The following is a 16,811-nucleotide window of genomic DNA, read 5'->3' as shown; positions in this document are numbered from 1 at the left end:
CAGATGTAATGGAATACCATGATGGTTCAGAGCCTGTATTTTCCTCTTCTATGACTTACTTAAACAAGACAGTAAAAAGTAGTCAAAAACACAACTGGGAAGACTGGACTTACATTCTCTGAGGCCTTTTTCTTGGAATAGTTATAAATATTGCTCTACTGTTCTCAGTGTAAGAAAAGCACTGTAGACTGAAAGGATAAGATGAAGCTCTATAGAGCTAAAATGGTTACAAATCACATGAAAATCAGTTGAGTGAAGACACGTTGACCACTGCATCTCTAACGCCAAGAACCTAGATTTTGTCAGAACTCAACAGTTTTCATTATGAAAATAAAAGATAATTTGCCAGCCAAAAAATAGGCATTAACATAGAAAGTTTAAAGTCTCATTTCCTATTTTTAAGGTCCTTACTATTGTTTGCTGCTGTGGTATATTTTGTTAGACATCTGGATATAAAAATAATAAACTACCCCCACAGCACCTACAGGATAACCTGAGGCATTTCTGTAAAAAGGAATTGGGAGATTTATAGCTATCAACTGGAAGACTTAAGAGAATTGTGCAGTACCTTCACATAATGTGATGTGTTGCGAATGTAAAGGAACTAAGAACAGTACCCTAAAATCAGATATAAAGATACTATACTTCCAAGGCAGATTTGGCAGCCTCCAAGATACCCACTACTCACCGATAATAAACAAACATGGTATCTTGAAATATTATGGTGATATATTGTAGAAAAAGCTGAGAAGTTTGATGGTTTGATGTTGTTCTTGCTTATTCCCTGGCTATAGGAATATAAACTATACATATATATCTATATATGTAAATATATAGATATGAATAGAAAGTTAGAAATATGAACTATTTAGAAAAAAAGGGTGTGTGTGTTAAAATAAATAGTCAAAATGGTCAAATAGGTATGTGGGTTTCCAGCCACAATTTTGATTTACTGATTTTACAGATATTGTGCATTCTTATCCTTGGGCATTAAAGGGGAGGACCATCCTGTCCACATGATCTCTTGGTGTACTTTGGCACACACCTGCCATTTCCACTATTGTGAAACTTTACTTTTTACTAATGAAACACATATCATTCCCTTCATTTTTTTTTTTTTTTTGTGAATTTTTACTAATATTAGACAAGAATAATTAAGACTTCCTTATAAGTAAACAGCCTATTTTATTCAATAACGACATTGCAAAACAAAGCCAAGCAACTCAAACCAATAAGGCTAAGAAGAATACAAAGGAAAAAAAGTTTAGAGATTTTAGAGTCCATAACCATGGGTTCACTACCATGATGACATACATACCCTTCTTCCCAAGAAAAAATAAAGAATTTGGTGGAATTTGGTGGTTAACCTAATATGACACTACTCAGGTATACTACATCAAAAATTTTGCTCACCAATATTTGCCATTCTCTCTTGGCACTGAATAGCTTGAAATATACAGACAAATGGTATTACCAGAACAACCACTTGAGCAGTTTTTTCATCATAATTAACGGACTTTCTAAATTCAGTGCAGGAAAACAAATTCTAAAAGGAAAAGTAATCCACCACTATGGAATGTGTTCTCCAAGACAGCCAGTCATCTTTTTTTTTTTTTTTTTTTTTTTTTTTTTTTTACATCTGTTGACTGCCCTATCATCAACATCTCTGTTAGAAAAAGACTCCTCTAAATGAAGTAGAAAATTAATTACGTTGGATCCTGCATTAAACTGACTTCTGTAAGCTTCTTCAGAGCTTCCATTCTTCTCCAGCAAACTCCTTCAGTTTGACAACATGAATATGAAATCATTAAACATGTCCTCTAGTGTTCATTTTCTTTAAGCCATTAAGACTGACATGCACCTGAGGCTGGTGCTTGTGTCCATACAGGTCTGAAACTCCAAAGTGTCAACTACAGAAGGCAGACAAGTAACAATTTTTCACAGAAGCTTTGTTTCAAAACTTTTTTTTTCTTTTCTTCTTTTGCTTGGCTATTCTGGAGTATTGTGCAGTTAAGTTTCTTTACAGTCTCAGAGGCCAGGAGCTAGCTGTCATTTGAAGCTCTCCTTAATACTCACTCTCAAAAAGATTCATTAAAACTTGGACTTTGATAAAAAAACCAGGGCTCTGGTAGACTGCACTGTGACTTACACGCTGTTTGTTGCCATGTTTTGTTTCTTTAAACACTGGGATGGAAGGTATTTGAGTCTCTTAACATCTTAAACTGGGCAGAATATCTGTTTCACAAGGCATACAAGAGAAGAACAAGCCTTGGTAGTTCCTAAGTAGTTCTTTGGTAGTTCCTAGTTGGAACAAGCATAGGTAGTTCCTAACAATGGTCTAGTACGGCAAGTGCCTCATTATTGGTAAAAAGTTTAAATTATTCAGAAACTGAACTGTAATGCCAGTAAGAGCTCTCAAAATTATTTTCCTTTTTCCTACAAACACCTAATGTGATTTGATAAATAGCTGTGTGAGATTCTTTAGAGTACCTTGATCATATTTGCACTAAAGACTAACATTAACATTGATAAAAAAAAGAAAAAAAAATGTTATTGCAGAACCATACATACCTTTTCAAGAAAAAACAGTAATAAACATGGTCAAAGAATAGAGAACAGATCACAGTACTCAGAAAGAAAGATCAGGGAATAAGTCTCAAGAGCAAAGAGATAGTAACCTTAAAAAAAAGCAAGTGATCACAACTAAAAAGAAGTGATTTTAAGACTGCTGTCATCATTTTTCAGTATTAAGAACACATACACACAAAAGCTGTAATAGTTAAGTGAGAATTTGGAAAGAGTAATCCACCCCCAATCATAGCATCTACGACTGTCAATGAATATGAATGGCTTTTGACATGATACAGCACTGATAATGCTAATGCATGTTTATAATTTTCCTCTAGATATATGTTTTCTCCCAAGCAACAGGCTATAAGTCTAGGTTCAAATGCTACCTGTTTCCCAGTATGCCTTGTAAGTCAGAAGACAACAACAGCTGCAAAGTAACGGCTTTTTTTTTTTCCTTTTCTTTTTTAATTCTATAGTGTAGATGTCAGTTAATCACAGAATACCTTAGAATGTCCATAGAGTCTGAGATTTCAAGGAGACCTATTGATGGTTACATCAAACCATTCATGTAAATATGTTATGCAAATTTATCTCATTTTATTTAAAAAAAAAAAAAAAAAAAAAACTATCTTTTTAATTTATGGTTTAATATACAGTTTAACACATTGCATGATTTTGTAATTCTGCTTAAACTTCTCATTCCCTGCCACAAGCTAAGTATCTCTCATAATCTTCAGTGTCTTGTTTATTCTTAAGCTATTTCTCAAACAATGTTAACTATTCTGTTAATGTACATTATGTGTTGTTGTTGTCTTGTGTTTTTTTTTTTGTTTGTTTGTTTGTTTGTTTCTTTCTTTCTTTCTTTCTTTCTTTCTTTCTTTCTTTCTTTCTTTCTTTCTTTCTTTTTTCCCATGGATACATATTCAAGCATACCAAATTCAGAAGTATAAATATTGTAGTTCTATTACACTAAACACAACTATAGTCATAATTCTTATTCTTGGTAACGTACTTGGTAACAAATATTCTTAGTTTCAATACTGATACCTTTTTGCACAGCTGCAGGGAGCTGCTGCAGCCTCCAGAGTGACATACGATCTATTTCCATGCCAAGCTTTTTCCTTCGCTGTCTCTCTCTCTCCAAAGCTTTTTCTGCCTCCTCACGATCGGCCTCCAGTCGCTTAATTAGCTCAGTAACTTCCAGTAGCAAAGCCTCTGTTTTGCGCTTCAAGGTTAATGTCTTGCTGTCTTTAAAAATACATTAAAAATTATTTTCTTAATGAAAGCTTAGTCATATGCTTTTAATTCCAGCTTCATTCTCAACACAAAGTTGGCCTATCCACGTGTATCATGGTAAGCACGATTAGTTACATTGCTTTTAAAAAATACATTATAATTACTTCTTATGAAAGCTTAAAAATATATTCAATTCCAGCTTCATTCTCAATAGAAAGCTAGCGTCAAGGCAAGCACAATTAGTTGCAAATAAAACTTGCAAGTTCAGTAGCATTTTCCTCCAGCTTAAGCCAAATGCAGAGTACAACAAAAATACATTAATAAAGATGGTACCAAATTTTCATTTTTGCCATGTTGCTTGGGTCAGTAATCAAGTTCCTAATTATCTCAATTTTTAAAGAATACCTGTTTTGCTTTATTTTATTTTATTTTATTTTATTTTATTTTATTTTATTTTATTTTATTTTATTTTATTTTATTTTATTTTATTTTATTTTATTTCATTTTATTTTATTTTATTTTATTTTATTTTCCCCAGGAAGTATCAAAGTCTTCAGATTTCTAACCATATTCAGTGTAATATCTCAAAAGCAAACAACAAACAAATGTTGGGTCATCAACATCTTATTTTGTGAAATGTGGCTATCAAGAATGCCTGAGTTATTTGTTTCCATACAAGATTTTATTGAGGCTGTCTTCCATTATCCTGATATAAAGAAGCTACAGAATTCAAGACCTTTACATTTAGATCCCACAGTCAATAATCATTAATTTCCCAAATTATTTTGATTAAAACTGTGAGCATTGAAAAAAAAAAAAAAAAAAAAAAAAAAAAGATAACTACTTAAGCTACTTTCACTGGAAAGAACTTTTGGCTTTGCTGGCATCAACAAAAATATTATCACACAATTTACTGCAGACAGGATTGCCTCAGGCTAGCAGTAATTAAAATGTAGTGTGGCTTAAAAAGTGCACATAATCTCTCTAATACTTAAAATAATTTTAAAAGTATAATCTGAATAAAGAAGCAAATTGTAAAAAATAGAACTCTGTCTCAGGAGTATATTATGAAAACCCTGCAACATTGGTGCAGATATTTGTTTTACTGAAATTAAATGGAAAAAAAAATCTAGATTTTCCAGCAACCAGTGTAACTAGTTTTACTGGTTCAACTCCTACATGTGTTAAAATGCAGTATGAATCTAAATACAGAAATGTAAATTACTGTCTTGCAAATAGGATGATTTAATAGTACTTAATATAACATTTTAAATATATGTCTTTCAGCTTGACAGAGAATACACAGACAGATTTCAAAGGACACACTCACCACTTACATAAGATATACCAAGTAATTAACAACTATTATTAAATGCAAAGCATATATTAAATGAGGGTAAGTAACTATAACCACTCATACTGAGTACTATAAAACATTTTACCTTCACAAGATACATTAGCTTCTTGAAAATCGAATGACAAACAGATATCTTCATTAGAATCAGCACTGACCTGTTTTGTTATCCTGTGGATAAAACCCACTGTCACTAAAATTGTAGACTGAATTTAAATTAACACTGTTACATAAATATTATTTTCACTAAGTCAAAAGTGTATCTTTTCAGTCTTATATATTTAAACATTGGTTTAGGTGAACGGAATAATTGCTAAAAAAACACTGCAAGTCATACAGAAGAATTCTTAATTGTACAATTCCCATATAAACTCTTTTCTCACATTTCTTTACAGAAATACAAGAAAGAGATTTCTTTAACATCTGAAACTGTTGTGAGAAACTGTTCTGGAAAAGTTGTTACTCTTTCCAAGCCCTGAACTTGGTGGAGCAATATATACTTTCCAAACTCTTCTAAACAGCAGAAGCATTGAGGGTCACTATGAGACACAGATATATTTTACACTGCAAGTTAGATGTAGTTTCACTTTTATCAGTTTAAGGTAAGTCATCACTGAAGGGTCACAATGAAAAGTATTAAAGATTTTTTAGAGATACGAAGTTCTTCATCAGTTTCCAACAGACAAGCTTTTGAAATCCTGGGAGACTCAAAAGCAGAAAAGAGGAGGGCATTGTTAAAATGAGATCAGGACAAGTTTAACCCACAAGTGACAGAGGGAAAGAAATAACTGAAACAGACAAATTAGAACACAAGCGAACCACAGCTCTCATGTGACCTCACGAGGCTCATTAGCCTGCTGGAGTTTAGAAGAAAGAGAATGAAAGATAACCACCACCCATTTATGCCCACGTGTGCAGGTTAAAGAGCACATACAGGTCTGTCACATGCACCTAAGACAAAAATGAAATCTGTTTTCATGGTACATTGCGCATACATGCATAAAGTGAAAGTGCAGAGTTGAAAGCACTCCACTGAAATTTGGGGTTTCTATGAAGAAAAAAAAATAAAATAAAATCTGATGTCAAAAATAGAACTAAAGCCTCCCTAGATCAACAGAAAATGCATGTAAAGTACTGGGAAGAGAACAACAACAACAAAAAGATATTTGATAGGAAAACTTCTACTAGGTGATAGAAAAGATTTCAAATCAGATGCAGAAGCAGGAGTTCAATGAACAGGTTAAGTAGACTGACCACAAGGTAACTCAGTAGGCATATCTGACAGAGTGGAAATATACAGAGAAATGGAGTGTTCATTGAGCAAAACAGTCAGGACAACAAGCTGTGTGCATGAGACACTTTCTCCTCTTCAAACTCTTCTTTTTAACCTTTGTTATGAGAACTACATTATAAAGTAGCCTGCATCATGAATAATACAATTTAAAGTCACACAGTCAGCTTTATTTTGGGTATCTTCTAACTTGAAGCAATGAGAGCTTAAAATAACGGCAATGAGCTGTATTTAATACCTAGGATTAGGCACAATTACAGAAGTACCAAAAACTGAACAACTCTTACCAACAGAAATTCATCATTTAGGTGGGTCCTGAGACATGAGATCACTTTGAAAATTAAACACTGAATAGGAGCGATATAAGAAATATTCCATAAATACTTTAGGGCTCCTGAAATAACCAGCTCCTGCAGGTACTAAGAATACTTTAGATAAGTTTTATGCAACAGAAGAACTTAGTAAAGTCTATAGTTCACAGAGCAGACTTTATAGTCAGACTAACTTCTCATCATTTAATTACCTGTTTTAATTATTAAAACAAATACATAATTTTGTATGATTCTGTGTGTTTCTTTGTATGGTTTGTATACAATTCTTACCGTGGCATTTTTTCTTCCTTAAACACATGGTCATACTGCAAAAGTAAAATAAAAACTCCATCATACATCTCAGATAATACATACATTTCCTCTTTCCTAATAAAAAGGCCACCGCATTTTTTATCATAAGAAGATATAATCAGTGTACATACAGATGTATGTTTCTTACCATCTTAAAATAAATACAAAGTTTTTGAATTTTTAAAAACTGTGATCTCAAAAGGCTGGTAATAAAATATTTGCAGATAACAGTCATGTATTACTTAATTTTGTAATGTAATTTTTTAAAACTCATTTTATATTGTTAATACCATTGCTGCTCTTGTAACCTCCATACTTTGTTTTTAATCTCAAAAATATTGGAGAGTGTCTGTCTGAACTTTGTATACTTTTTCCTCATTAGGGTTATGTTTAGAACAGTAAAAAACTACTAGGCTGTTTGAGCCCAGCAATTTTATCACCTACATGATTAGATTGTTACAAAATCTTATTGCTACAATTACCATATTTGCAAATCATTCCCAGTTTCCAAGCACAGTTCAGGAACTGGAAAGAGTGAGAAACCAGTCCCCAAAGCAGTGTGCACACAGTTTATCCTGTTTTGCAGGGTACGAATTTAACAATAAGGACATGAGGTTTTCCATTTCAACTGGACACATTAGTGGTGATATTTAATTTACTATCAGAGATGTAAATAAATTCATATTTATACTAGTAAAGTCAAAGGCTCTCTATATTTGTAGCAGTATATTAATTCCTGTAAATGTTCCCAATTTTGAATTTTAGAAGCATTCCTGAAATAGAGATACTGAAGCCACCCTGTCTTTTTTTCATCTTAAGTCATAGTTGTAACGATGTCACTGTCTAAAGGCCTTAAACTATTTTTAAGCTCTGTGTATTAAGTATGCTCACAAAGTTAGAAGAGATGTGGAAAACATGCACAAGACTGCATATATATTAATATGAACGAATATCTAGTGTTTATCCATCTAATTCATGTATATTAATGACAAAATTATAATACTAAAATCATTTCACTGTTCTCACATCATTTTAAATACAGGTGAATGAGACAATATAAAATTTTCTACCTAAGTCTATGCTGTAAATTGAGATATTACTGTAGTTCATACACCTTGGATTCCTCTACTACCTATGCTGCAGTTGCAGAAATCTCCCTGAAGCATGTTTAACAATGTTTTTGGAAGATTAATGTAAGATAGTCTTCCTGATGTGCTGCTATGATGGCACTATGGTCAATACTCGAGCTAAATTATTTAAATATAACTTGTCTGCAAAAGTAGCAATCAGATCTTCTTACTGCAGTGTAGATATATACAGAATTTATTAACATTTGGAAAACACTCCTCCAGTAAAGTGAATTATTTAAATAATACTAATCATGTTCTCAAAGAAGTTAATGGGAAGATTTTACTATACTTTAAAACAGAATATATTGCACTTTTATTCATCTACCTACCCATTTGTAGTTCCCCCTTATTCTTGTTTCTAGTCACACAAAATCTGTATAGGCTATGAAAACATCATATATTGCTAGAAACAGAAACATAGTATTTTCAAATTCACAGCTCTGTTCACGGAACATAAGATTAAAGAATATTTAATCAAGGAATTTTTAAGTACTTTTTAGGAAAGAACATTGCTTACTATAAGTGACAGAAAATGTCACTTGATGGCACAGAGATCAGTCTGAGTATCTAGTCAAGACTAGTATCAAGAAATATTTTGCAGACTATCTACATCATCGAAACAACGATTCTGTGTGCATCCGAATTGTCATATATGAATTTACTAATATATATATGATATATTATATTAAGATGCTGTGAGACAGTTTGATTTGCCTAAACCATCAAGCAGATAACACATCATAACTAGTAATAAAAACATGCTGGGCACTGTTTTGGACCACACATACCAGCTGAAGTAACATTTTTAAATAGAAATCACCATAGTAATCTTACTTTAAAAATACTTGTTACACAAAAAAGCACTTGGACATTTTCAACCATAAATGTACCTGTTGAAAGCATTTATACAGCTTTACTTCCAACTCTTGAATGTGATAAATAGCTTTATTAATACATGGTAATGGAGTGTTTACAAAAGCACAGCTACGTTGCCTTATGGTGGTCCACTCGTTCTTACCTGGAGAAAGAAAGAAAATACAGAAGGTTGATAAACGTTACATGCAGGCAGATATCAGATTTTCTGATACATAATTTTTTTCCTTTACTTTGGGATTCGATAAACCTTGGTCTTGACATTGACTAGGAGAATGTAACAGCTGCATCTATTGCTATGCTGCACACTTTATGCAAAAAACATTGTTCCTTTTCAACACAATCTCAAAAATGAGGAGAGGAAGACTCAAAAATGAATGAAGAATATGAAGGAATAATTTCAAAAAGATGAGAAAAATGGATGAAGGTCAGAATACGGTTTGTTATAATTAATTTTATGTAATTAATCCCAAATTAATTGAATTTGATAATTTTAGGCTAGTCCTCAGTGAAGATTTTGTCCAACCAGAAAAAATACCAGAAACCAAAAAGGCAAAGCTGTCAGATACTAAAAAAAAAAAAAAAAAAAAAAAGGTTTGAAGAGGCAAGCTTAGACTGCTACTTCCAGCCAGTGTTTGCTTCAACTTTTTGAAGGGATGAACTTCCAAAACAGTAGTTCTCATGTTGGGAAATTAAAGCTATATGGTATCTTATGAAAACATGCAGATTTAACAACTACATTTTCTTAAACTCTGCTAGCCTTATAATGACATAATTAAATTATACTGTGTCACACTATTAATGTTAACTAATTAATACACAGAATGGTAATCTGACTGCAGAGATCATTAATGAAAGGTGTCAGGAATCAGAACAAGACACTGAAAGCTAGCAGCTAATCTATGAAAAAAATATAAGCAGCTGTCCTACAAAGATGGAACATTAACCTAATTATGTTCAGGGGGACAAAATGCTATAAGGGCCTTGGAGATTAACCAAAAATAGCATTATTAATAATAGGGATTACACAGTAAAGTAGATAGATTTACAGACAACCTTCATATACAGTTTGTGGGTGGTTGTGTTTATTTATTTATTTATTTATTTATTTATTTACTTTTTAAGAATAAACTCTTAGTATCTTGATCTGCATCTTGTCTATAGGTTACATAACATCCTTCTAACCTTACTCCTTTATGTAAAGAGCTTTACTGGAATGGAAAAGATGGTTTGAAAAATTTTATTTGAAAAGGAGCCCACTAAAACTAGTATTGCAAACAACCTCACAGGATCTCACTCTGCTTGTTTCTAGAGCCTTCACAGGATGCCTACTGTCCTAACAAAGCATATAAAGACTTTGGATCGTTCTTACACTCTGATCCACAACATACAAGTTCATGTTTCCAGATCAATATTACTTCAGTTTCACTTAGTTGTTTCTACTGCTATTGTTTTCACGTTTTACTAAATGAACATTAATATTGTTGTAAAAATTATTTATTTTCATACATCATTAATGTAACTAACAATAACTTAATGTAAACAAAATCTGGAACTTAAAAACAACATAATAAAAAGAGATTTTTTCTCTTACTTCTTTGGTTTTCCTTGGTAAATGCAAACATTTTTACGAGTCTTCTAAACCATTTGTAAAAACAAATTAGAAATACAACTCAGTAAGAAAGTGGAACCATTCACCATTTTCTTACAATCTAAAAAAAATAAATCTATATGATGTGAAATACAGCTAATTTTGCTTTTTCCAGACAGAAAAACTGAAGTATGAACGAGTGACATCAATGGCTGACACTCAGAACATACAAATGCATAATTGTTATGAAGGATTTTGAGCAGCATGACAGATAACCTAGAAAGAGAACTAGCATTGCACACTATTAAAATACAAAATATAAAATAATTAATTATGTCTTAAATCTAAGCCCTTCTTTAAATTACTTGAAAACTGTGTTACAGAAGACATCTGACATACCGTGGGGTGCCTCACCACTGTCCTTAGAATAGGAAATCATCTGTGTTTCAAACATTATTGCTGGTAGTGCTTTGCAGCCTAATAATTAGAAAAATAATAATACATATATACATAAATACACCTTTTAAACATTTATTTTCATCAGCACAAAATTCATCCTATCACTGACATATATCTGTAGTATTTTTAAAGGTTAGTAAATCTGCTTTCTCTTTTTCTACTAAGAGAGAGACAGCAATTAACCAGTTGGCATTACAAATTGCCCAGTGGAACCTACATAAGTAATGAAATTGTAATAAAATAAATAAATAAATAAATAAAAACAAGACAGGCAGATTTCAACCTATGTGGCCCAGCATTTTAAATTACATGATTTTTTTTGAATCCCACAACAGTAGAAATTAGCCCTAACTGGACAGATGTGTAGAGTGGATAACCTATGAGATGAATTTTCATTACAAAACTGTCAGTGGAAGTCCATAAACCTGTCAACTGAACCACTGCCCACTCAACGGATAGATAACACAGAACAAAACAATCTCTCTTGCATACAAAACGGTAGCTTTTTCCATTTCCTGAAACAATTATTGCCTGAATCAATTATTGGTGGGTCTCAACGTTACTTAAAGAAATATGCCAACTTGGCAAGCAAGAACTTTTAACTCAACGTGTGATAGGATGTCAGCTTCTTGGACTCAGCAAAGCAATACCTTAGCCTCCTACTGGCTTATCCTAACAGTCAGACCTGATGGGCCACACTAGCTCCAACAAGGAATACAAAAGATTCTTAAACTCTCAGAAAGTCAATGAAAATAAGTATCTACAGGCAGAATAGCTTTAGAGCAAGAAGAAAAGAGAAGAAAAACCATATATACAAAAGTATGAAATCCAGGAAAAAAAAAAAAAAAAAAAAAAAAAAAAAGCTTAAGAAACAGTTCCAGTTCATCATTTCTTATAAATCCAGCAATGCATCAGGAAGGAGGTACAAAACAGACTATTATCTGATATACAAGTTAGAGATACCTACTATACAATCTGATATACACCTTGTTAGGAACAAGGTGTGAACATCATTTGCCTGATGCAGAATCATTCACATTATACAGAACACAAAAAACTCATTTCACTGTGCATGACAACCTGCTCAAACTATATTGGACAAATCCAGACTTGATGACAAAAGTCTTGTACCTGTCTGAGGCTTGGAAAAAAAAATAGTCAGCACTTAGTTCACTCTATCTTTTGAAAATCTTAGCTTCGATATACATGTATATAAATACTATTTATGTTCATAGCTGTAGTTATAAATATACAGATGAACAAATTTCTTTGATACTATCCTACCTAGACCAGTAAGCCAAATCTAGTGAGTTAGCACTTTAATTCTGTAATATGTATCTCCAACTTCTAGGAAGTGTTATTCTGCACAAATAATTTTACAGCATTCAAACTGACTTTCTCACTCTGCCAAAGATAACCACTATGTTAAGCCACACTGCTAGAGCATACCTTTCAAAAGCCATTGTATGCTACTTCATAAAGGAGTAAGAAAAACAAGCATTGTGAATGTTTCATCAGGTATGTATATAAACTTATTAAAAATATATATCAGATATATTATTAAATATGACTAAAGCTAAATTAAAAATACAACTCTTAAATTATTTTCTAGGTACTTTAATAGAAATAATTGGTCATCTGCTAAAAACAAATGTTTAATGACAACATCTCAAATAGAAAGATGAGGAACTAACAACTCTGTTAAAAGTAAAACTATTAACAAATGTTTTTCTATGAAAGAGATTAGACTCCACACGTTAAAATTACTGTCCATGTAACATAAATTACTACTACTATTTCTCATCATAAAACCATTCCCCAGGAAGAGTCTGGGGACATTCATAAATACTCCATAAATAGCCTATTCCATATGAACCTTTCTCTCATCAACTCCAATACTTACCTCTTCACCAAAACTCTCATTCATCATTAAGCAAACTATGTGCAAATTGAAATTATCTATCTCATAAGACTAACAGGTATGGCCAAATTACAGGAGAAATTTGTTAGAAGTGTTTTTGCTGATTCCTGTTTCATTGTGGCCATGCCATTGGTCTCGGAATTTTTTCTCCTTCCCCCAAATGCAGTTAGCATAAATAAAAATTATGAACTAATACATAGTTTAAAGGAGCTAACACTCCGTGAACAATCTTCATTTTATCCTATCATTTCCTGACCTCCAAGTGCTTGCTTTCTGCAAATACAGCATTTTATCATTTGGTGTTAGGGTGCTAGGACCTCTTGCACAATTTCTGCTTGTCCTCAAGCGATGCAGTGAATCATTTTAATCACTGAAATGTAGCCCAGGTTTACTTCAGAATATGCAAAAAACGATTAATATCCCTAGGATTATTCCCTCAAGCTACATTTAGTGTGGTATTTCAAAATAGTACACAGTGTTGTTTAAATAGCAGTTTGCAACATTAAAATGTTTTATAGTGATACCAAAGTCTCACTCTTGAAAACAAGACTTCATGCACAATCTTGTAGGCAGTCTAATATAAACCAACAATACTAACAAAAGGAATAACAAAAATCAGAATTATTTCGTTCACAGAAACAAGATCTCTGTAAAAGAAAGTGTCCCTCATACTAGCCACTACATGCTTTAAGAAGGGACATAAAATCAATAAAGTACTCTCACAAACTTCTACTGGTGTCCACAACTATATATTCTGTATCTGAGATCTTACCACTATCCAAAAATATCCAAATACTTTTGATAGTTCTGTATCAAAATCATTTTGAATTTTTGTCCAGTATTCCACTATTCTTAGGGTTCACTGCAACTATATAGTCTGCAATGGAAGTGAACTTAATTCCTATTCTTTTGGAATAAAAGGCCTTAGTGTAAATATGAACTCTAAAATAAAAACCAGACAGTTAAACAAGTTGAAAAACAACTGGAAATCTCTAAGAGGTAAGGGTATTAAATCCATGTGCTTTGTGCCACAGTCTTGAATGATGCACTTTGTCATTATATATTCTCGAGTTCCACCTCTGTGACATGAATCAGAAAAGAGGAATTACTCTCCTATCAAGCAGCATTGAGAAAATAAATGCCTTAAGAGCTTCTCACATTCTGTGACATGGATTCTCACAAAATGCAACTACCTTTGACTAAAGGCACTACCTAATTTGTTATTTCAATGTTCCTCCTCACACATTCTAAGGCCAGAAATGAAACAACAGAATTATTAATCTCTTCCTTATTCCTGGAAGGTCAAAGAGACCTGACAGTTGTAGGAACAATCTCTCTGCTCAAGCAAAAAACTAATTCAATTCAATTGTTAGAAATAAGCATCCGAAATTCCATTACCAGAAAAATCATCCAAATATGTTTTAAAGATGATTACTACCCACGTTCATGCTACTAAGCGTGTTAGTTATTTGATCCATCCCCATATCCATAATTAAAATATCACGTACTATAGCACAATATTTTTGAAAAGATTATTAAACCTTAAACCTAGCATTTTCTTCTGTTGTATACGTCTAAATGAAATACAGTGAATATTGGTTACCATAGTAACCACAGAACTGAAGAAATTTAGTTTTGGCATAATTGCCTCATATGTTCATACAAATCACATCTCCTATTCTGAGCATTAGATATGTAGACATTTTTGAATTTCATTTTTTTAAAAATAGAGTAATGAAGGAGCAACAAAAAAAAAAATTGATCAAATATTTACAGATCTTGCATTTTATCAAACCATTAAGTACTGCTTATCTTTTTACTTACTTATAATTAAGCCAGTTCTGTTGTTGCTATTAGATTCAAAATACTATTTTATAATAATACATAAATAGTCAAACATCCAGAAATGGCTAGAGAAATTTCAGAAGAAAAAAAAAACAAACAAACAAGCAACAAAAAGAAACAGCCTGTGACAAACTTATTTTATTTCTTTTCACTTGCAATGAGGTTCACATTGAATAAGGATGAATTTGCTTGTTTCTTTAGTTTCAGGAAATAGTAGAAAAGGAAAAAGTGCTCCAGGCATGCTGACACTTAGTCTTACAACAGACTAATTGTCTCAACAATATTAAAAAACATGCATTCAGCAGGAACAAGTTAACTCAATTCAACCAGCTGGTGAATTAGCTACAAACTCCTCTTTACTTCCTTATCAGCTCTCAGAATGAATGAATCATAAGCATCTAAAAACAAACAAACAAAAAAAAAAAAATCAAACCACCACAACCTTGCCAGTCAGATGAGCAGGACAATTGTATGTTTTTATTTCAACACTAGAAGTCTTCTGTTCTTTCCGATTCCTAGCTTTGTTTGCTCAGTAACTTCTGCACTGGCTGTTTCAGAGCTGCCTTATACTTACCAAGTTCATTGCCATGAATACGTTTCATTTCAAACACTGGAATTTCAGAAAGAGTTTGGCAATACCGAACAGATAAACAGGCAAATAGATCTTGCTTAAAAACAAACACAGACATCATCTCTAGTCAAAAACTTTAATTCTTGGTGACTTAAAGCATTTTCTCAATCTGTTAAACCCTGCACAAGAATCTGTAGTTATCAGTGCTGCAACAAAGGGACCCAAAGAAAAAGTCCAAGAATTTCTTTAGCATGTGCTGTCATGCTCCTAGCCTGAACTATGAACAATATAGTTTTGGTCTACTTTGCCTCCTCAGACCTCCCTGGTATCTTAAAAGATCATTAAAAGATTAGTGGGTCAAGGGACTGATGGAACTGATCCAGTCAAATTTGGAAGGATATAATAGGTTCTCAAAAAAAAAAAAAAAAAAAAAAAAAAAAGGATAAGAGATGAATGAAAGATCATTTTAGTATTTAGAAACGGTTACTATTTAATACCTAATGGGCTCTCTGATGTTGCAAAGAACAGAAAAAAAGCCACAAAAAACATTTTACAGCTCAGAAAAGCCAGCAGTTCCCATAACAATTAGACTCAATAATAAAGCCTGGTTTCCCCTGGAATTTTGTGCAACATTCCCTCAAAGAAAGCCAGTTCCTCCCAGCGACACAGAGCCTGACCAGCACAGCTTCCATTGGTATTCCCTTCTGGGTGTGCACACTGGATGGGAGCTTTACAGACGTGTGCTTGCTAACCAAAAGCACAGTGGATTATTCAGCTGACCGCTACCCTACAGAATATGTAAAGGGCTAATTTGTAACTCCTTTTTTACAGTCGAGGGAATAATTTGGGTCTTTCTTCCTCCTACTCTGCTGCCAATTTTCATAAAACTTGGAAGAACTTTGAGACTCCCACCTATCTGTCAAATCTGGATGAAATTGGACAGTATGTTCAAAAGCTTCTGGAGGACAGGCACTGACAGACCATATACAGTGACAAACCATATACAGTGACCTTGTTTCCTTAGATATACCAAAACGCACTCTTTAAGTGGAGGCTACCTAAAGTGACTGTATTTACTTCTTTCATGATCTTTCCATCAAACTGTATTTTGTAAGGATCTTAAAAATTGATATTTTAGAAGTAATGTAGATATAGGACAAAGAAAAAGAGACATCATCTTGTATATGCTAAAGAAAGAAAAAAAAAAAAAAAGGAAAAAAAGAAAGAGAAAGAAACAAACAAACAAACAAAAAAAAACAACAACAAACAAGATAAGAATGACAGGAAGAAAAAGACAAAAAACGAACAAAGTACAAGGATGCTGGCATACTGAAGTAAAGCAGGAG

General features: G+C 32.7%; 1 protein-coding gene across 1 annotated transcript in view; it reads right to left on the bottom strand.

The window, feature by feature from the left end:
• Positions 1–15,586, bottom strand: part of CCDC178 (coiled-coil domain containing 178) — a 110,054-nt gene extending 94,468 nt beyond the window's left edge. Inside the window, exons 1-6 of the mRNA XM_032181127.1 lie at positions 15,469–15,586; positions 11,069–11,146; positions 9,096–9,223; positions 7,055–7,089; positions 5,250–5,332; positions 3,619–3,819 (exon numbers count right to left, since the gene is read on the bottom strand). Of these exons, the coding sequence (XP_032037018.1) occupies positions 3,619–3,819; positions 5,250–5,332; positions 7,055–7,089; positions 9,096–9,223; positions 11,069–11,146; positions 15,469–15,586 (643 nt within the window). The remainder of the gene's footprint in view (positions 1–3,618; positions 3,820–5,249; positions 5,333–7,054; positions 7,090–9,095; positions 9,224–11,068; positions 11,147–15,468) is intronic.
• Positions 15,587–16,811: the final 1,225 nt, after the last annotated feature.

Source organism: Aythya fuligula, chromosome 2 (assembly GCF_009819795.1).
Source record: "Aythya fuligula isolate bAytFul2 chromosome 2, bAytFul2.pri, whole genome shotgun sequence".
NCBI classification, from domain to species: Eukaryota; Metazoa; Chordata; class Aves; order Anseriformes; family Anatidae; genus Aythya; species Aythya fuligula.
This window is presented reverse-complemented; position numbering and strand designations above follow the sequence as displayed.